This window comes from Vulpes vulpes, chromosome 12, assembly GCF_048418805.1.
Source record: "Vulpes vulpes isolate BD-2025 chromosome 12, VulVul3, whole genome shotgun sequence".
In the NCBI taxonomy this organism is placed as follows: domain Eukaryota; kingdom Metazoa; phylum Chordata; class Mammalia; order Carnivora; family Canidae; genus Vulpes; species Vulpes vulpes.
In genome coordinates, this window is record NC_132791.1 from 48,380,132 (window position 1) to 48,400,844 (window position 20,713).

The following is a 20,713-nucleotide window of genomic DNA, read 5'->3' on the forward strand; positions in this document are numbered from 1 at the left end:
GTTTGACTTTTCTGTTTCTTATTCCCATCCCCCTTACAATGAAAAGTCTTTGGGTACCTTCTTTCCCTCCCAAATTTGCCCTGACATTCCCTCCAGAATTCCTCACACAGTCGTGATCACTTAAGGGGGGGAGCATCCTTCTCGTTCGAAATAGGACTTAGCGGACAAGTTGCTTCACCTTTAAAATCAAGCACAATCTCACTGTCACCTTATCAGTGAATTCACGTTTTGCTTTCACTGTATTCCCACCACTTAAAATCATGTCCGACACATGGTAGACACTCCAGTACATATTTTCTTCAATCAGCAAATTACATCTCTTTAAAACCAGGGGCACCTGGATGGCTCAGTGGTTGAGTATCTGCCTTCAGTTCAGGTCCTGACCTGCGGGGGGCCCTGGGATCCAGTCCTGCATCACGCTCCCTGCAGAGCCTGCTTCTCCCTCTGCCTATATCTCTGCCTCTGTGTTTCTCATGAATAAATAAAATCTTAAAAAAACAAACAAACCCAGAAGTGGTCACAGTTCAGTGGCCACTACCATCTCTTTGTAGAGCCCCCCAGCTCTGCCCCTGGGAACCAGCACACGGTTTGAGATGCAGGGGAGGAGCTTGGAAGCCTAAGAGTCTCAAGTATTTTCTTTTCTCGAGAGTCTGCACGAAAACTAGCCTAACTCAACCTAACACTCCGTAGGAACGAAAGGCGTCTTTCATAGTTCGAAACCAGAGAGCCCTGCGGTAAACAGGCGCAATTCAAACCGCCGCAACAGGCCACCAGAAGACGAGCACACACCAGGCAACCAACGTCCTGAGCCAGAGATTTTCATTGGACAAAGGCCCAGGACTCGACCGCGCCCTCCTCCAAAAACCCGAGCGAGGAGAACGCCGAGGCGAGCGGGTGACGCACGGGCTACGGCTCCCCGGGGCTACGCGCGGGCCAGACTCACGTGCGCTGGAACGGCCAATGAGCGATGCGATTAGGCTCCGTCCGGGTTTCCGCCGCTCCCTGCGCACATGCGCCTTAGGCACGCAGCAGGATGCCAGCTGCGCAGGCGCAGCATGCTCCTCCTTCCACGCAACTGACGCAAGGACACTGTAATCGGGCCGTAATTTAGTCGTGTGACCTTGAGTCTTTCCTGCCGCCGAGGCCCGGGGCTGTCCAGCGTACTGCCTGTACACCTCTCTTAGCCCCCTCGCCACTCCCTGAGCCCAGGCTTGTGGTAGCCGGAACGAAAAGATACCCTTTTTCCAGCCGTCATGCCGCGATGTGTATCAGCCATGTACCCTAATTCCAGGAGTGGCTGTCAGGTAGTCTCCGGTCAGGCAGCGCGGGCGGCGTCTCAGCGGAAGAGCGGTCCTCCGGGCCTCAGCGACTAGCCCCCGCCCCCCACCCCACGTGGTTGGAGGTTTCCAGAAGCGCTACCGCCGTCGCGCTGCGCAGCTCCTGTCCGTCCGGTCGCGTGTTGCCCTCGATACTTCCACCGTCCAGCCGCCATGATAAGTGCCAGCCGAGCCGCGGCAGCTCGTCTTGTCGGCGCGGCAGCCTCCCGGGGCCCCACAGCCGCCCGCCACAAGGTAAGGAACTGTCGGGCCTTCTCCGAGGAGCCCCCGGCCTTGACCTCCCGCGGCAGGTCTCGCCCTTCAGAGACAGAATTAGCCGGCAGTGGTGGGATGTGGAAGGAGGAGATACCCAGCCTTCGGTAACTAGTGCTACCGTTGCAGGGCCTAACTCAGGGTTCGGCTTCCATGTCTCAGGCTCTGCTGAGTCACACCCCTTACGAGCATGTAGTTTTACTTTGGGAAGTAGCGGATAGCGGACGTTCAGCGGCTGATTGTACGGTTTGGGCCGTGCGGGCGAGGGACCCGATTTTAGTCCCTCGGGAGGGACTAACGGGAGGGAACCGTTATTGTAGGTTTCGTTTACAAGTCGAAGGGTGACTGCTACTTTTCTCTAAAATACTGTGCAAAGATCCCGTTATTATGGAAAGAAAGAAGAAAAGCATCTTAGTAAAGTGAAAGGCAAGCACAGATTTTCTTACTTAGGAACATTTGCCTGTAGTTCTAAAAGAATCTTTGGCGTAAGTTTTTTTTTTTTTTTTTTTTTTTTTTTTTAAGAAAAAATAAGATCGGGAAATGGCCAAGTAGTAGTTTTCGTCATTATCGTGTAAGACCGAACATATCTTTGGAGAACGGAAACTGTCTCTCTCTTCGCACTCAACGTGGGGTTAAAAAAAGAAGGGATTCCTGGGTGGCTCAGCGGTTTAGCGCCTGCCTTCGGCCCAGGGCCTGATCCTGGAGGCCTGGGATCGAGTCCCGCATCGGGCTCCCTGCATGGAGCCTGCTTCTCTCTCTCTCTCTCTCTCTCTCTCTCTCTCTCTCTCGAATAAATAAGATAGTAAAAAAGAAGAAGAAGGCTTGAAAGTATTCTGAAATTAGGTTTGATCCTGCTTTGAAGCCATTCATAAAGTGTTTTTTTTTTTTTTTAGTTTTTTTTTTTATTTATTTATGATAGTCACAGAGAGAGAGAGAGGCAGAGACACAGGCAGAGGGAGAAGCAGGCTCCATGCACCGGGAGCCTGATGTGGGATTCGATCCCGGGTCTCCAGGATCGCGCCCTGGGCCAAAGGCAGGCGCCAAATCGCTGCGCCACCCAGGGATCCCCATAAAGTGTTTTTATAAAGTGACTCCCCTCTGTTGCCGGTCCTAGTTCCCTTGCGGTGTTAGCTTGACTAGATCGGGAAATACATTTGAATGATTGAGATCTGCAGCTGGAACACAACTAGTCGGGCTTAGATAACTGTACCCTGCTTCTGATTATGAAATTGAGAAGTATCTGAATAGTATTTTGTAAGCAGTGATTTTCGAGGGAGAACAGCTCTGCCTCCTAAGGGGATATCTGGAGATAACTTGTAAAAACTTGGGGGGCCTACTGGCTTCTAGCAGTAGAGGCCGAGGATGCTGTTAAACATCCTACAATGCATAGAGCAGCCCCCCACAACGAAGATTTGGTTAAAAAAATCCGTAGTGCTAAGGTTGAGAAGCTCTGTAATAATGTAATTCAACACAATTTTATATTTTTATCCCTCGTTATTTGGGGAATTCGTATTCGAATAAATTTGTCTCCACAAGAACTCATATATAAGATTTTCTTTTCAGTATGTGGTTACCAGAATGAAAGTTAACACTTTTGTGTTCTTCAGGAAAATAATGGGAAGCAGCTCAAATTTTCATGTCTTTGTTGATGTTTTTTAGGATGGATGGAATGGCCTTAGTCATGAGGCTTTTAGAATTGTTTCAAGGCGGGACTATGCGTAAGTGTAACTTACTTTCTTTGAGAAATAATAAAATACTAAACTCTAGAGTAGTGGTCTCTAAACTTGTGATTAACTCTTCCACCAAGAAAAAAGTGACATATCGGTTTTAATTTGTACATTATTTAAGCCACAACTATTTCCATGGTATCAAGTAGTCTTTTTTGTGTGTATTCCTGCAACCATTCTGGAGACCACTTAAGATAACTATAACCATAGTATTTTTTTAAATGTCTTACAGATCAGAAGCAATCAAAGGAGCAGTTGTCGGTATTGATTTGGGTACTACCAACTCCTGTGTGGCAGTTATGGAAGGTAAACAAGCAAAGGTGAGCATGTTTGGAAGCTCTGGATCTCAAATAGGAGTTAGCATCCAATCTGGGATTCTGTGCCTTTTGGCTTAGATAAGGGACATTTCTATTTTTTTTAATATTCTTTTTTTAATTTTTATTTATTTATGATAGTCACAGAGAGAGAGGGAGAGAGAGGCAGAGACACAGGAAGAGGGAGAAGCAGGCTTCATGCACCGGGAGCCGGATGTGGGATTCGATCCCGGGTCTCCAGGATCGCGCCCTGGGCCAAAGGCAGGCGCCAAACCACTGCGCCACCCAGGGATCCCGATAAGGGACATTCTAAAAGCTGATTCTAAGTTCCTAAGTTTCTTTTGAGGCTGACCTATGTACTTAATTGCAAGATGCTGTAAAGTGCGTGGATTTGACACCAGGATTTAAGGGTGTCCTAGCATAGAGATAGGACTGTTCGCATTTAGGACCAATTGGGATGACTTGCTCTGTGGATTATTTCTGTCATCAGAATCATGCATTTTATAAGTCAGATGAACCATGGCTGAAGGTGCAAGAAGAGTCTAGAAGCAAGTGAATATATAACATGTAGGCTGCATCTTAGGAGCTTTTACTGTGACAGAGGCTGTTCCTCCTGAAGGACCTCCTTGGTTTGTTCATAAAACCTTTATTCCCACTGGTTTCTTTATAAGATGCAGAGCACCTGGTATTCCTGAATTATTTGGCAATTTCTTTTTTAAATGCCTGAAGCTTGTAGTAGCATGAAAAAAATTGAAGTAGAAGTACCTTGTTCCATTATCTTAGTGTGAAAGATCTGATATTTATTTGTGTTTTTGTTTTTAGTTATAAAAAGAATTAAAAATATTTTTAGGAGGGATCCCTGGGTGGCTCAGTGGTTTGGCGCTTGCCTTTGGCCCAGGGCGCGATCCTGGAGACCCGGGATCGAATCCCACATCAGGCTCCCGGTGCATGGAGCCTGCTTCTCCCTCTGCCTATGTCTCTGCCTCTCTCTCTCTGTGACTATCATAAATAAATAAAAATTAAAAAAAAAAAATAAAAAAAAATATTTTTAGGGGCACCTGGGTAACTGTTGGTTAGGTGTCCCAAATACTGATTTCAGCTCAGGTCATGGTGTCAGGGATGTGAAATGGAGCCCCACATCAGGCTCTGTACTCAGCTGTGTGTGCATGTGTATGTCTCTCTCTTAAATACATTAACTGAATAAAGTCTGTTTTTAAAAAGTAAAGAAAAATACTTAAAACATGTACCTCAAAGAGGAGGTATTTAGGAGCTTTCACAGAGCATAAAAGCATGCCGATTAGTACTATTGTTGAGCATTTGTTTTGTGATTTGACAGCTGTTTTGTGTCTTAAAACAATAACAAAGACTAGTGTGGTGACTGGAACCTCATTTTCCGTCTGTCTCTGGGAGTTTTAGGTGCTAGAGAATGCTGAAGGTGCAAGAACCACCCCTTCAGTTGTGGCCTTTACATCAGATGGTGAGCGACTTGTTGGCATGCCAGCCAAGAGGCAGGCTGTCACCAACCCAAACAACACATTCTATGCCACCAAGCGTCTCATTGGCCGGCGATATGATGACCCTGAAGTACAGAAAGACATGTAAGTAATAGGAAAAGCATAGTTACTTCTAGAGGCTATGAGGAGAATCTTTTCACCAAGATTCTTGGAGCATCTAAGAATTTTGGAGTTTTACATACTGTCCATGCGGGCATGTCCTGCCCCTACCAAAAGGGTGTCTCCTTCAAAAGTTTTTTTCCTGCCTTCAGATAATAGGGCTTCACTATGTATTGGCATGACGTGAAGATTTGGCTAGTCATTTAGGGACCACATAAATTGATGGCATATAAGGCATAGGCCCCATCATGTGCTGTTCAGCAATGTTTTCAGCATTTGTCTGTGCTGTAACATGTATCAGTACTTTGTATCTTTTTTATGGCCAGATTACATTTACATCGTATGCATATACATTTGACCCTTAAACCCACGGGGCATTGTGGGGCTGACCCTTCATGCATTTGAACACCTGTGTATAATTTTTTGACTACCCAAAACGTACTGATAGCCTACTGTTGAACAGAAACCTTGCTGATAACATAGGCAGTTGATACCACATTTCGAATGTTTATTGTGTATTGTTTATCATGTTTTAGTAAACTACCTTAGGATTTTAAAAAAATGTTAAGTCATAAGGAGGAGGAAATCTTTTACAGTATTGTATTTACCCAAAAATATTCACATATAAGTGGACCAGTGCATTTAGAACCCATGGTGTAAGGGTAAGCTGTATATTACATTTTATTTATTGGTTTGTAAGTTAATGGGCATCTGGGAGCTATTAAGAATACTGCTACAGAGGTGCCTGGCAGTCTCAGTCAAAAGAACTTGTGACTCTTGATCTCTCAGGGTTGTGGGTGTTAAAACTCCATTTTGGGTGTAGAGATTACTAAAAATAAACTCGAGGGACGCCTGGGTGGCTCAGCAGTTGAGCACCTGCCTTCATGGCTGGGGGGTGATCCTGGAGTCCCAGGATCGATTCCCGCATCAGGCTCCTCACATGGAGCCTGTTTCTCTGTGTCTCTGCCCCCCCCCCCCCCCCCATGAATAAGTAAAATCTTAAACTCGAAAGCATACTCCATAAACATTTATGTAGTTTTTGTAAGGATCTCTGTTTCTCTCTGCTAGATACCTAGTAATGGACTTGCTGGGTCCATTGGTAATTCTCTAATCACTTCCAGAGCAGGGACACAAATCTTGTGTTTGGCAGGAAGTAAAGAATGTTCAGGTTTCATCAGGGTGTTTCTACGTGTTAATGACTGCTTTCTAAAGGTTTTCATTAAATGGATTCTTGAAATTTTCATTTGTTGGCCATGAATCTCTTGGGATAGAGGATGGACATTCATGGTGTATGGTCACCTTGTCATGGTAGGTTGTGCGGGCACATTTTTTCAAATACAATTTTTATATCTTTCAGTAAAAATGTGCCCTTTAAAATTGTCCGTGCCTCCAATGGAGATGCCTGGGTTGAAGCTCATGGAAAACTCTATTCTCCAAGTCAGATTGGAGCATTTGTGTTGATGAAGATGAAAGAGACTGCAGGTGAGAAGGTTTAGATCCCATCTGGGAAAGTTTGAAGAACTGGATGGTTCCTCACTCAAATACCCTATGTCCCTTTGATGACTATGGTGGGTGTTGTACAGAAAACCTAGAAATGGGGAAACTATTATTGCTTACACATAACCATACATATTGAGTTTATCTTCAGAGTTTCCTAATGGTGGTTTGTCTATTCCACTGTAGAGTGGTATTCTGTATTGAAGGCTGAAAGACTACATAATAGTCTTTGGGCTCTGTTAGATCAAACTTCCCATTTGGAGGGGATCCCTGGGTGGCGCAGCGGTTTAGCGCCTGCCTTTGGCCCAGGGCGCGATCCTGTAGACCCGGGATCGAATCCCACGTCGGGCTCCCGGTGCATGGAGCCTGCTTCTCCCTCTGTCTGTGTCTCTGCCTCTCTCTCTCTCTCTCTGACTATCATAAATAAAAATTAAAAAAAAAAAAAAACTTCCCATTTGGAGAAACCAGTGGCTGTTTTAAGTCTTAAGAGTAGGTCATTGTAGCTGGTGAACCTTCACTATAATGTTAAAGGTGAGATCTTGGGTCTTCAACTACTATCTAATTTGAGAGATAAAAGGTCTCTCTGTATTAGGTCACATACAAAGAAACTGATGAGTATTGTCTGTGGCTCCAAGAGGATGACAGATTATTAGCTTGCATTAGTAATTGTATTAGCTGTTTCATCTGACAGAGTCTCATGATTGTATTTCACTTTTTAATTCTTTTCCAGAAAATTACCTTGGGCATACAGCAAAAAACGCTGTGATCACTGTTCCAGCCTATTTCAATGACTCTCAGAGACAGGTGAGTTCAGTTGGTGTTCTTATTCAGGAAGGTAATGGTACTTAGGACACAGGGTGGAAAATGCTTTTTTCTTTTCCTTTAGGCCACTAAGGATGCTGGCCAGATATCTGGACTAAATGTGCTTCGAGTAATTAATGAACCCACAGCTGCTGCGCTGGCCTATGGTCTAGATAAATCAGAAGACAAGATGTAAGTTTGTGTAGTAAACTCCACCTAGGTTTGTGAGACTCAGTCAATGGAACTATGAACCTACTGGACCTTGGGCATTTTTTTTTCCTTGGTATTCATATTGGCAAGTATTTATTCAGAAGAGTGAGTGGGGGTGTCTGGCCCATTCGGTAGAGTATGTGACTTTTTTTTTTTTTTTTTTTTTTTTTTTAAGTTTATTTATTAGGCAGAGGGAGAAGCAGGCTCCATGCAGGGAGCCTGATGTGGGTCTCGATTCCAGGTCTCCAGGATCACGCCCTGGGCGGAAGGCAGCGCTAAACCGCTAAGCCACCAGGGCTGCCCTGAGTATGTGACTCTTAATTCAGGATGGTGAGATCAAACCTAAGTTGGGCGTGGAGACTGCTTTAAAAAAAAAAAAAAGAGGGATCCCTGGGTGGCGCAGCGGTTTGGCGCCTGCCTTTGGCCCAGGGCGCGATCCTGGAGACCCGGGATCGAATCCCACATCAGGCTCCCGGCGCATGGAGCCTGCTTCTCCCTCCGCCTGTGTCTCTGCCTCTCTCTCTCTCTGTGACTATCATAAATAAATAAAAAATTAAAAAAAAAAAAAGAGTACTGTCAATTTTGCTTTGAAAAAAGTATTTTAAAAGCTTTTTTTTTTTTTTTTTAATTTATTTATGGCAGGGGGGCGGGGGCAGAGACACAGGCAGAGGGAGAAGCAGGCTCCACCATGCAGGGAGCCTGATGCGGGACTCGATCCCAGGACTCCGGGACCATGCCCTGGGCCAAAGGCAGGCGTTAAACCGCTGAGCCACCCAGGGATTCCCTTAAAAATGTATTTTAACTGTGTATTTACCAATAGCTATCAGGCCCACATTTTAACATACTTGTTACTGCCTAAGAAAACTTGGATTTCATTATTATACTTCAGGGAAACCATCAAGTTTATGTTCATTTGGTTATTAAAATTTATACCCTTGCAGCAGGGGTTAATTCCTTTCGTTCTTTTTTCTTTCTAGCATTGCTGTATATGATTTAGGTGGTGGGACTTTTGATATTTCTATTCTGGAGATTCAGAAAGGAGTGTTTGAGGTGAAGTCCACCAATGGAGATACATTCTTAGGTGGTGAGGACTTTGACCAGGCCTTGCTACGACACATTGTGAAGGAGTTCAAAAGAGAGGTTAGTTACCAGTATAGTTAATATGTAGACATTGGGTTGTTGAGAATTTCTTTATTCAGATGGATCTTTGCTTTATGTTTTGCTCTTAATAGAACATTGACTAGAATGCTGAAATAATTGCTTTTCACTTTTATGGGTGTACTGAAACATGTGGTTGTTGTAGTTTCAGTTTGGGAATAAACAAAAAGGATATGGTACTCTGTATAATGTTCGCAAAGGAATTCTGGGAACTCCTCTTTTGAGCCAGAACCCAGTGGTTGGGAAGAAATATGATTAGTTCAGCCTTCTGACTCCAGGCACAGATAGGCTTTGCAAAATAAGATTTCTTTTCCCTACTGATTTTTAAGGGTAGTAAATGATTCATGCTTGTTTATAAAGGTACAGTTCTGTTTTATGTTGTTATATGTTATCACTATACTTTAAATAGTATTTATTACCTTGCTCATATTAGTATTGTGTGTTTTTATTTTGTAGACAGGGGTTGATTTAACCAAAGACAACATGGCACTTCAGAGGGTTCGGGAAGCTGCTGAGAAGGCTAAGTGTGAACTCTCCTCATCTGTGCAGGTGGGTTATGGACAAATCCTAATAGTCTTGATGTTTTTAGCCTTAGTTTATTTGAAAAGCATGTTCTAATTGGTGTAATGTCCATCTAATCTTTTTAGACTTTTCTGGTAAAATTATAAAAACCTTTATAAGGTAGTAAAAGGCTTTCCAGAAACAAAGTAGTTATTTCTTTAAGGATGAGCTAGAATTTGTTAACCACCCAAATAAGATTATATATACCAGAGCCAAAAAATAATTAGGATTTGAATGACACTGAATATGTTTTATTTGCCTTAAAGATACTGATTTTTAAGATCTATACTCGTGCAAAATTAGAATCATTAGCCTAGAAATAATAGGAGCTTCTAGGAACTACTACTGTCTTCAGATCCCTCTTTGTGGGAGTCTCTAATTGTCTCATGATTATTTGGATCACCAATCCAGAAAGTGGGCTATGAAACCTGGCTGAAGGCGGGGGTGTATACACTTACATACATTTCTCTCTGTTGGCATCTGTTGAAGGTATCAGCCTGTGTTGTTCCAGTCTGAGAGGTGAAGCTTCACTTTGCCTTAACCACTAGGAATAGAACTGTATAAAGCTTGCTGGGTCTGGGTCAGAGATGCAACAAGATGGAAGGTAGATTTGTTTCTTGGTTCTCAGGCGACAGCAGCAGGAAAGCAGAACCTGTGACTACTTTAGTTCTTAATTTCACCATGGATTATCCAGTGTGGGGAGACTTGGATTTAAAAAAGTTTTTTAGGGATCCCTGGGTGGCGCAGCGGTTTAGTGCCTGCCTTTGGCCCAGGGCACGATCCTGGAGACCCAGGATCGAATCCCACATCGGGCTCCCGGAGCATGGAGCCTGCTTCTGCCTCTGCCTATGTCTCTGCCTCTCTCATTGTGTGCCTATCATAAATAAATAAAAATTTTAAAAAAGAAAAAAAGTTTCTTAAAGTAGCTGTGAGGAGTAACAAAGTCATATAGTCCTCTAGGATGATGGTGTTACTTTATCCCTGCTGTCACACAAAGTGGCAGAACTGCAACATGTGATGGTTAGGGTTAGAGGTGAACTATGTGACGTAGTTCATAGTGCTGCAAGATCGCTTAAAATTCTTCCCAGGAGTTTGACACTTTGGAAGGGAGAGGTTGGTGGTTTTTAGCGTGATTCTTATTAATGGGCATTTGAATTGTTTCCTGCCATTTTGCTGTTGAAGCAAAATATGTTGAGCATTCTTGAATATTAATGTTTGTGCATGTGTGATTATAAATCTATAGAATACATTCCTAGAAGTGTTAACCTTCGTGGGGTTTACAGAGTGGTTTGGAAAGATTTTTTTTTTTTTTAAGATTTTTTTTTTTTTTTTCAATTTTTAAAAATTTTTATTTATTATTTATGATAGTCACACACAGAGAGAGACTTGATCCTGGGACTCCGGGACAAGCCCTGAGCCAAAAGGCATACGCTCAACCACTAAGCCACCCAGGAGTCCCAGATTGCATTGGTTTAGATCATTAAATTCTGTTTATTTGGTTTATTAACATTTTGCAAGAGAAAGAAGGAAATTGTCCATGGTGTTCTTTATTTATTTATTTATTTATTTTAATACTTTATTTTTTAAAAAATTTTTTTTTAATTTTTTTTTTTTATTTATGATAGTCACAGAGAGAGAGAGAGAGAGGCAGAGATACAGGCAGAGGGAGAAGCAGGCTCCATGCACCGGGAGCCCGATGTGGGATTCGATCCCAGGTCTCCAGGATCGCGCCCTGGGCCAAAGGCAGGTGCCAAACTGCTGCGCCACCCAGGGATCCCCATGGTGTTCTTTAAAGTAGTACTCAGTACCAGTGTTCTCCAGAAGGTTGTATTTTAAGTCTTGCTATTTATATTTATTAAGCATTTAAATAGCTAGGGTAGTTCACCTGATGAGAGATGGTTAAGAATTTGTTCCTCTCTCCTTCCCCCTGGCCATGCTTTGACGTGAAATTGGAGGGGAGGTAGAAAGTAATTTTGTTTGAGGGTCTACCTTGAGACAGGTTTTGGCATGTTTAGTGATGAGTTTTATTTAGTCTATTCTGAATCCAGGCCTTTTTAGGATTTGGGTTTTATTAAATAATGGCTGTTACCTGGTATGGTTGTAGCAAGGTATACTGCTTACCATGAATGCGATGGTGGTAAAGTCAGTCCTTGGAGTTACCTTTAGCATTTCTGTTACAGCTTTCTTCCCATATTCCTGAAACTAAAAAGCCTTGGCATGGGGCAGAATATTTGGTTCAAAGCATGCCTTTGACTTAATTGTGTGTGTGTACAGAGTTTTTGAAAACATGGTTACAGAAAACAGTGGTATGACTCTTAAAGTATGTTTAGTGGAACTGTTCTTTGTGTCCTGAAGGGGGATTTTCCTTGCTATCCCAATCTTCATTGTTGGTAACAGTTTCTAGAATTTTTGCCTTTGGGAATAGAAGACCTCTAATCTTAATGACAAAGAGTCATTGTCTTTGGTAGCCATTCATGCAAAGTGGGTATCACTCTCCCAGTAACTTTGAAAGTCTTCCTAATGTGGGACTGTGGTCTTGCTTTATTTGAAGTAATATAGAAACGTCACCACTACGCATGTTCTCTCTGCTTCCTTTGCAGACCGACATTAATTTGCCATATCTAACTATGGATGCTTCTGGACCCAAGCATTTGAATATGAAGCTGACACGGGCTCAGTTTGAAGGCATTGTCACTGATCTAATCAGGAGAACCATTGCTCCATGCCAAAAAGCCATGCAAGATGCAGAAGTCAGCAAGAGTGACATTGGAGAAGTGATTCTTGTTGGTGGCATGACTAGGATGCCCAAGGTATGGACCCATAAAATCCTTGGCATGGAAAAGCAGAGGGCAAGCACATGCTTTTTCTAGACAAATGGTTTGTGTAGGGACATGAGTATGTGGTGTTCCTGCCACAGTGAGCTGAAAGGATGAATTTGTGCCCTCACTACAGTTGTTTTTTAGCTTTTTTTTTTCTTTTTCTCTTTAATTAAAAGGTGTCAGAAAAAGGATTGGGAAGGGCAGAATGTCTTTGAGGTGGAAGCATGGAGGATCCTGACCTTCATTCTTGGGAGTATTTTAGGAATGAAACAAAGTTTGAGATCAGAGATAGCTTAAAACTTTGGTAGTATCTAGCCTGTAGAGGCGATTATGGACATGAGTGTCTTTGCACTATGGTGTTTGGGGTTTCTAACTATCTCTTCAACAGAGACTTGTGCAATGATGGATTTTATCAACACATCATTCTGATAAGATAGGTGTGTGGAAAACTAATGACTGAGCACAGAACCTGTTGAAGATGCAATTCTTGTATAGCTTGAATAGAATTATCTTGGGCCTTGGTAGTAATTTTTCCTTTGGGGTTTCTGGGCTAAGGAAAATATGCAAAGAATAAACACTAAGAAAAAGAGGCTTTGGACCAGGAAGATATCTTTAGGTTAACAAATTATCCCAGAAGCTATTTAAATAGCACTTTTTTCTAGCATTAGTAAAATAAGCAGGAGGGAAAAACAAACCTCACATTAGCACCAGTGTTGAATTATTGAATTAATCACTGGTGCTTTTTCAAGATTTTATTTATTTAGGGCAGCCTGGATGGCTCAGCGGTTTAAGCGCCTGCCTTCGGCCCAGGGCGTGATCCTGGAGTCCCGGGATCGAGTCTCCCGTCGGGCTTCCTGCATAGAGCCTGCTTCGCCCTCTGCCTGTCTCTGCGCGCATGTGTGTCTGTCTGTCTCTCTCAAATAAATTAATTAATTAATTAAAAAAAATATTTTACTTACTCGAGAGAGGCAAAGGGAGAAGCAGGCTCCATGCAGGGAGCCTGAGGCGGGACTCCATCCTAGGACTCTAGGATCCCACCCTAGGCTGAAGGTGGCACTAAACCACTGAGCCACCTGGGCTGCCCCAGCCACTGGTGCTTTTAAGTTAGTTTTTAGTTGAACTGTACAAAGAGGAGTTGGAGTATATCTGAATTCTAGTGTCTTGTATCCTGTTTCTTTTTTCTTGGTGTTTAAGTAGACTCCCTGTCCAGAGTGAAGGTCAAGACCTGAGTGAGCTGAGATCAGGAGTTGGTTTTAAGATTTTATTTGAGAGAGTGAGCACATGAGCTGGGGGAAGAGTGGAGGGAGAGGGACAGTCAGACTCCATGCCAAGTGCAGAGCCCAACATGGCCGATCCCAGGACCCTGAGGTCATGACCTGAGCTGAAATCAAGAGTCCAGCATTCGGTGTACTATGCCACCAAGGCATCCCTTCACCTCTGTTTCTAATTTAATGTCTTCTGTGGGAAACCTAGTAACAAAAATTCTTCTCAAATCTTAAAAGGGCTATGAATGATAGTCAAATATTTGAGTGTTACCCACTTGGCACATATAGGTCATTTAAGAAAAACTAAAATATGAAATAGTAACTTGAGTGAATATTCTTGGATCTGTAGCAGCTTGTCCTGAGATTTTGCTGTGATTTTTGGGACACGTGTGCTCTTCCCTTTTGAGTAGTTGCCACTTAGTAATGAGTGACAGGTTCTTTTTTCTTGATGGCTCAGGTTCAGCAGACTGTACAGGATCTCTTTGGCCGAGCCCCAAGCAAAGCTGTCAATCCTGATGAGGCTGTGGCCATCGGAGCTGCCATTCAGGGAGGTGTGTTAGCTGGTGATGTCACAGATGTGCTGCTCCTGGATGTCACTCCTCTGTCTCTGGGTATTGAGACTCTGGGAGGTGTTTTTACCAAACTTATCAACAGAAACACCACTATTCCAACCAAGAAAAGCCAGGTAAGAGTCACCTACTCCTACATTGTCATGGAGATACTAGGGTCTCTGAGAGATGTGATTGCACCCCCTCTTGTGGAGCTTTTCCTAGAATACTTTGCTTTCTGTATTGAGAGTCCATAATAGTTGAGTGGGTGCTAAGAATCTTGTTTTTTGGGAGATTTTTTTTGTTGTTCCTGAAAAAGTTATTACCTGTCAACAGTGATCATTGTAGGGAGGGTATCAGTAGTTTCCTTTACCAGATTAAAATAACTTTACAGAAGGAGCTTCATCATTTGGGACTAAATTCCCTGTGCTCTTCTGTACTGTTCTGAAAGGCAGTAAAGAGAAGAAACTGGCCAAGATTAGGGGAGTGTACTTATTTTATGGGTGAGTGATGGCGGGGGTTCCTTAGATACCAAGCAGGGCTAGTTGGACAGTGGCTCACTTCTTTTTTTTTTTTTTTTTTCCTGTCTTAGATTAAGAACTATTTCTTATCTTTCCCAATTTTGAAGTTTTTTTGAAAAGCTGTTAATACCTAACAGATATTGCTATTTGTTCAGTCATATATTGCCAACACATCATTCTGAAGAAAACTGGTGACTTCTGTGACTGAGCATAAAATAAATGACATGGTCTCTGATCTATCTCTTCAGATGAGCATGTTTCAACATTTCATCTTTTAAGCTCCTCCTCTTGGGAAGCCTTTTTTGTGAATGCTCCTGTTTTGTATAGTGCATTTACTTAGTTGAAACAGTAGCTATTGTATACCCTTTGACTATGCTAATTAATCCTACTCCTGTTCCCTGCAGAGATTTAATAAGCCTTTGTTCGGAACATCCTGCACCTTGGACTCTAAAGTGTTGAGATGTGAATTTCTTTCTTTGGCTTGCACTTTATATAAGGGAATTAGCCTGATCAGACTGCCAATCCAGAGAATTTCTTTCTCCCTAGGTGTTTTCTACAGCTGCTGATGGTCAAACTCAAGTGGAGATTAAAGTGTGTCAGGGTGAAAGAGAGATGGCTGGAGACAACAAACTTCTTGGACAATTTACTTTGGTAGGTATGAGGAATCATGGATAGTATATTTCTCATTCCTTTTACTATACAGTTAAACTATATTTTAACCCTTAATGATAACCAAAACACTAAAACACAAGGACCTAGTCTGTTACCTTAGTTCAATGTACAGATGAATTCTGCAGCTGGATACCCATGGCTTCAATTTTTCCCTGAAAGTCTTGTTTGTTCTCTGTGTCTTAGGAACTTCATCAAGAAGATGATAAATAAAAGAGCCAGGAAAATATTCATAAACAATATTAATCAGGAAAAATTCCTGATTGCTAATTTAAGATATACGCTATTGGCCTTTGTCAGCATTGTTTATTAGTTCTTGGGAGATGAAAAGTCGTGGAGACTTTTCCTTTCATTCACTAGGTCCTTGGGTACATAAAGCCATTATGGTTACTTGCTGTGGTGAATCTTTTACTGGGCCCTGTTTATTTCAGGTAGCAATGAAACTTCTACCCTTATTAGAAACTTGTGGTTTTGTACATTTTAAGTGTTGTTTGTTCCTCCCAGGAACAAGTTACTTGTTTACCCAGAAAACTGTACAGATATGGAAAAGAACACTGGACCTCTTAGGGGGGAAACTTAATACTGTGTATTTATTTTAGATTGGAATTCCCCCAGCCCCTCGTGGAGTCCCTCAGATTGAAGTTACATTTGACATTGATGCCAATGGGATTGTACATGTTTCAGCCAAAGATAAGGGTACAGGACGTGAGCAGCAGAGTAAGTACTCTTATTTATCAGACTGTCAGAGTGAGGCGAGGGACCTTGGAGTTCCTCTGTTTGAGAACTAGACCTTCTAGGTTGTACATATCTTTACCCCCAGCCTTAGGGGAGAGGAGTCAGTCCTTTTTGCCTCTTTTCTCTTGGATTGGCAGGTTCAAATTAACAAGTGTGATGTTTATTACCCCAGATAAATAAGCAAACACTGGGCTTCTGGATTATTGAAGTTTTGGTAAGCAGGCAGGTCAGTTTGGTCTGTGTATTTCAGACCCTTCATTTTCTTCTTTTTATTGTAGGAGTACAAGGTTTTCCTGTCTTTTATAATACACCTCAAAATCGGCTACTCTGAACAGAAATACTCATTTTTCTTAATACGATAGAATAAGAAGCAGATGATTTTACTTGGAAAATAACAGGATGCCTTTTTTTTTCCCTCACTGTAGTTGTGATTCAGTCTTCTGGTGGGTTAAGCAAAGATGATATTGAAAATATGGTTAAAAATGCAGAAAAGTATGCTGAGGAAGACCGGCGAAAGAAGGTAACTACTTTCTGCCTCTGCAGCTGGGAGGTGAAAGTGGGAGTTTGGAGATGTATCCTTGATCATCTTTGTAATCTTTCTTGGAATCTATCCTCCTTCCCTCTTTGCTGGAAGCTTTTGTGTGGAATGCTTCTCTCAGTCTTTCCGTATCAGAATTCTTATGTTCTACGATCTCAGCGAAAATCCCTTATCGACATCCTAGACTACTTCAGACCACAGTAATTTGTTTTTATTCTGTAACTGTATGCATCACTTAGCATGTGGTCTTGCTCAGTGGGGACATTCAGCCAACTGGTTGTTTGGGAAGTCTTTATACTAAATTTCTAATTTCTCTTAGGAACGGGTTGAAGCAGTTAATATGGCTGAAGGAATCATTCATGACACAGAAACAAAAATGGAAGAATTCAAGGACCAATTGCCTGCTGAGGAAGTGAGTCCTCTTTTAAAATAGTTAATGAAGTTAAGAGGTAGTGTCACCAGTGTCAATGAAGTTTGTTTTTCTGTGTGGGTCTTGATAGGCATTCGGCAGTAGTTTTTGTTTCTGAGAGGCTTTATATTTCTTTTTCATATAAACATTTGGGGCTGTTTCACAAATAAATGGAGGGGCGCTGGGGTGGCTTAGTTGGGTGTCTGCATTCAGCTCAGGTCATGATCCCAGGGTCCTGGGATTGAGGAGTCTGCTTCTCCCTGTGCTCCTCCCCCCCGTTCATGCATGGACGTGGGCGCATACGTGCATGCTTGCTCTCACTCCCAAATCTTTTTTTAAAAATAAGAAAATGTAGATAGAATTCTAAGGACAAGTTGTCAGTGATAGGAATTTGTTTTTTTTTTGTTGTTGTTTTGTTTTTTAGATTTTATTTATTTATTCATGAAAGACACAGAGCATGAGAGAGAGAGGCAGAGGGAGAAGCAGCTCCATGCAGGGAGCCAGACATGGGACTCCATCCCGGGTCTCCAGGATCACAACCTGGGCTGAAGGCAGCGCTAAACCGCTGAGGCACCTGGGCTGCCCTAGGAATTTGTTTTTTAATATTTGAGTTATTACTGCTACATAAAATGGGATAAGAAACCCAGAAAAAAAAAATTTTTTTTTTTAAGTGCAACAAGCTGAAAGAAGAGATTTCCAAAATGAGGGAACTTCTGGCTCGAAAAGACAGTGAAACAGGAGAAAACATAAGGCAGGCAGCATCTTCCCTTCAGCAAGCATCACTGAAGCTCTTTGAAATGGCATACAAAAAGGTATGTGGGCTGAAGGGCATTTTGCGCAATGAATTTGCTCCTAACTTGATCTTAATAGAACCGCTGTTGATAATTATCATTGATGGCACTATGAAACAGTATTGGAGTTGGAAATACTTTTCCTGCCTTCTTGACTCTGCGTTGGAGGGAGGGTAATAGCAGCCAAAGGGACACACAGAAGCCAACAGTAGTGTACAAGGAGGGAGAGAGTGGAAGAGGCAGGACATGCCTCCATTTTTTAGTTTACCAAAGTGCAAACTGTCAGCCTTAACATTAAATGAGTTGCTCTCAAATATTTTAACAGATGGCATCTGAGCGAGAAGGCTCTGGAAGTTCTGGCACTGGGGAACAAAAGGAAGATCAAAAGGAGGAAAAACAGTAATGCCAAACTTTGGAGTCGAAATATGATGCTTGGGAGTGAAGGGACTTCTGAGCAGAAATGGGCAAACTTCAGTCTTTTACTGTGTTTTTGCAGTATTCTATATATAATTTCCTTAATATGTAAATTTAGTGACCATAAGCTAATGATCATTTAATGAGAATTTCAACCGTACAAAATTCAGAGTACTCTGTAGTCATTTATCACCTGCATGTAAAGGGAGGGGAAGATTTGTTGATCATTATAAAAACAATGTTTTGTGCTTTAGTAGCTGTATTTTCAAGAGGTGAAACCATCTCTAAGAATGATGAAGGTAGTTGGCCACACACCTGGAATGAGACCATATGGGGATGAGATCTAGTGAATTAAGAACTACTACACCAGCCTATGTGTACATGGAATTCTTCATGAAACTGAGGCCTTACAAGGCAAGCCAGCAGTGCCATGTTGGAGGGTAGGGCAGGAGTAGCTAGATCAACAGAAAAATAGCTGTTACGTACAGCTTTGTGTTTTTAATGGGTAATAGGGCTCCCTAACTTTCCTAAGGCATATTTTTCTAGCTGCCTTCTGGCCTGTGTCTGGCTTCCTTGTTGATGGCTTTTTTTGATCATTCTGTTTTTGTTTTGCTTTTTTTTTTTTTTTTTAATAAATCTGAAAAAGTATCTTGATCTCTTGTTTGTGAGAAGTGAGGCTCTGAGATTTAGCTTCAGGAATAGGACATGAATACTTCCCCAAATTCTCTGACCTAAAGCCATTCGAGTGGAATACAGGATTTTCTAACATCAGCTGAAAATACAAATTCAGGATTTGGAAGGGCTGGTTGATGAAATAATATGCATTAATTACCAAGAACAAGTCCATCAGGAACTGATGCTTCCAACATTTCTCCTGTTTAATCTTGAATGGGTTGCCTTTTCCCATATCCTGTCATGTAGTTGCAATTACATGTGGACACCTTCAGAAGAAGGGTGAATATCTTTCCTATTTATTTAAATGTGAAGAATTCTTTCCACAAGTTTTCCAGCAGATCTCCCCCCCCCCCCTTCTTTTCATGGATTACTGCCATATACTGTGCTCAAAGGAATCTACTGTTCAAGAACATGGGCTTAGATCCTGTTAGATGTAATACCTCCTTTTATTTTGTGATATCTAGAAATGAAATTGCTGTACAATTAAGTCAGTATAGTGCTTTAATGTAAAGGAGATTGTTTACACAGTAATTACATTCCTGGAAATTTTAAGTGTTCCTTAACACCCATGTAAACACTTGTGGAGATTCCTATGAAAAATAAATCCTAGGCTCAAATTTTCAGCTACATGAATACTTGGGAACCTTGTGGGATGTACAGTAACTCTTTGTAAAAGATTATTTTTTGACATATTGTAACATCTTTGGTCAGCCTTTCCCCATTGAATGCCTCTAGAGTATCCTAATCATTGTGATAATAAGCACCCCTGCCTCCAAGGACTTCTAAAGCACCCCAGTTATAAACCAGTGGCTTTTTATTACAGATTCATCCTTGCTATCAGGTAAAACCACTGCTTGGAAAGGAACTCAGATAACATCTCAAGCTACCCCATGTGTAGTGAACACATGGGACAGTATTTCAGTTACCTACCAGTAAAAATGCTAGTGGTGCAGACAACCTTGAAAGACAAAGTTTTTTTTATTTTTCAGATCCATTGTCCCTTCTGTAGTGACAACTGCTTGCTTGGGCACCAAAGGACTTCTTTACTTTGCTAAGAGGTCTTTCCAGTTAGAGTAAATAAGCTGCTTATAGATGCCTAAACAACGTCGTCAAATCTTAGTCATTGCCCTAGTACACCCAGAACCATCCTCCTACCACTGAGTGTAATTTACTAGTTAGTAGTTTTCCCCATTTAAAATCACACCCTTGGGGGGATCCCTGGGTGGCGCAGCGGTTTAGCACCTGCCTTTGGCCCAGGGCGCGATCCTGGAGACCTGGGATCGAATCCCACGTCGGGCTCCTGGTGCATAGAGCCTGCTTCTCCCTCTGCCCATGTCTCTGCCTCTCTGTGTGTGACTATCATAAATTTAAAAAAAATCTATAAAAAATTAAATCACACCCTTGGGGCAGCCTGGGTGGCTCAGTTTAGCAGCGCCTTGGCCCATGGCATGATCCTGGAGACCCGGAATTTGGTCCCATGTCAGGCTCCCTGCATGGAGCCTGCTTCTGTCTCTCTGTCTCTCATGAATAAATAGTCTTTTAAAAAAATAAAATCACACCCTTGCCACTGGTGATTTCCCACTGTAGTCCTCAATCAAAAATAATACGTGGCATTTCAGGGCGCCTGGGTGTCACTTAAGGCTCAGGTCATGATTTCAGGGTTGTAGGATCAAACCCTAAGCCCAGTAGGCTCTGCTCAGTGGGAAGTCTGTATGAGATCCCCTACCTCTTGCCTACCATCTCCCCTTACACATGCACACCCTGTCAAATCTTTTCAAAACCATGTGGCATCTGTCCTTTTAGGTAATAATAGTTTCTTTACTTTTTTAGGACACTGATTTTTGAGGAGTATAGGCCAT

The 20,713-nt window shown here is 42.3% G+C and overlaps 2 protein-coding genes and 1 non-coding gene across 3 annotated transcripts in view; 2 read left to right on the top strand and 1 right to left on the bottom strand.

Moving 5' to 3' along the window:
• CTNNA1 (catenin alpha 1) overlaps positions 1 to 1,295 on the bottom strand; it is a 308,835-nt gene extending 307,540 nt beyond the window's left edge. Inside the window, exon 1 of the mRNA XM_072728459.1 lies at positions 944 to 1,295. The gene's annotated coding sequence lies outside the window, so the exon portion shown is untranslated. The remainder of the gene's footprint in view (positions 1 to 943) is intronic.
• On the top strand, positions 1,031 to 20,407 carry HSPA9 (heat shock protein family A (Hsp70) member 9). The gene is made up of 17 exons (XM_026001344.2): positions 1,031 to 1,571; positions 3,249 to 3,307; positions 3,549 to 3,636; positions 5,047 to 5,228; positions 6,601 to 6,725; positions 7,471 to 7,544; positions 7,627 to 7,733; positions 8,729 to 8,891; positions 9,366 to 9,458; positions 12,071 to 12,280; positions 14,012 to 14,239; positions 15,170 to 15,274; positions 15,892 to 16,009; positions 16,453 to 16,547; positions 16,885 to 16,977; positions 17,646 to 17,786; positions 18,091 to 20,407. Exons 1-17 carry the CDS (start codon positions 1,491 to 1,493, stop codon positions 18,166 to 18,168), a joined length of 2,040 nt encoding a protein of 679 aa, XP_025857129.1. The 5' UTR covers positions 1,031 to 1,490; the 3' UTR covers positions 18,169 to 20,407.
• Positions 12,684 to 12,754, top strand: LOC112922026 (small nucleolar RNA SNORD63). Its single transcript, XR_003235366.1, has one exon. It is a non-coding gene; the product is annotated as a small nucleolar RNA SNORD63 (small nucleolar RNA).
• Positions 20,408 to 20,713: the final 306 nt, after the last annotated feature.

What these genes read in the sequence shown, in the direction of transcription:
- HSPA9 (XM_026001344.2), top strand. Translation starts at nt 1,491, where the DNA reads ATGATAAGTGCCAGCCGAGCCGCGGCAGCTCGTCTTGTCGGCGCGGCA. An exon ending in GAAGATGAAAGAGACTGCAG is followed by an intron (nt 6,726 to 7,470) that starts GTGAGAAGGTTT and finishes ATTCTTTTCCAG; the next exon opens with AAAATTACCTTGGGCATACA. An exon ending in ACCAATTGCCTGCTGAGGAA is followed by an intron (nt 16,978 to 17,645) that starts GTGAGTCCTCTT and finishes TTTTTTTTTAAG; the next exon opens with TGCAACAAGCTGAAAGAAGA.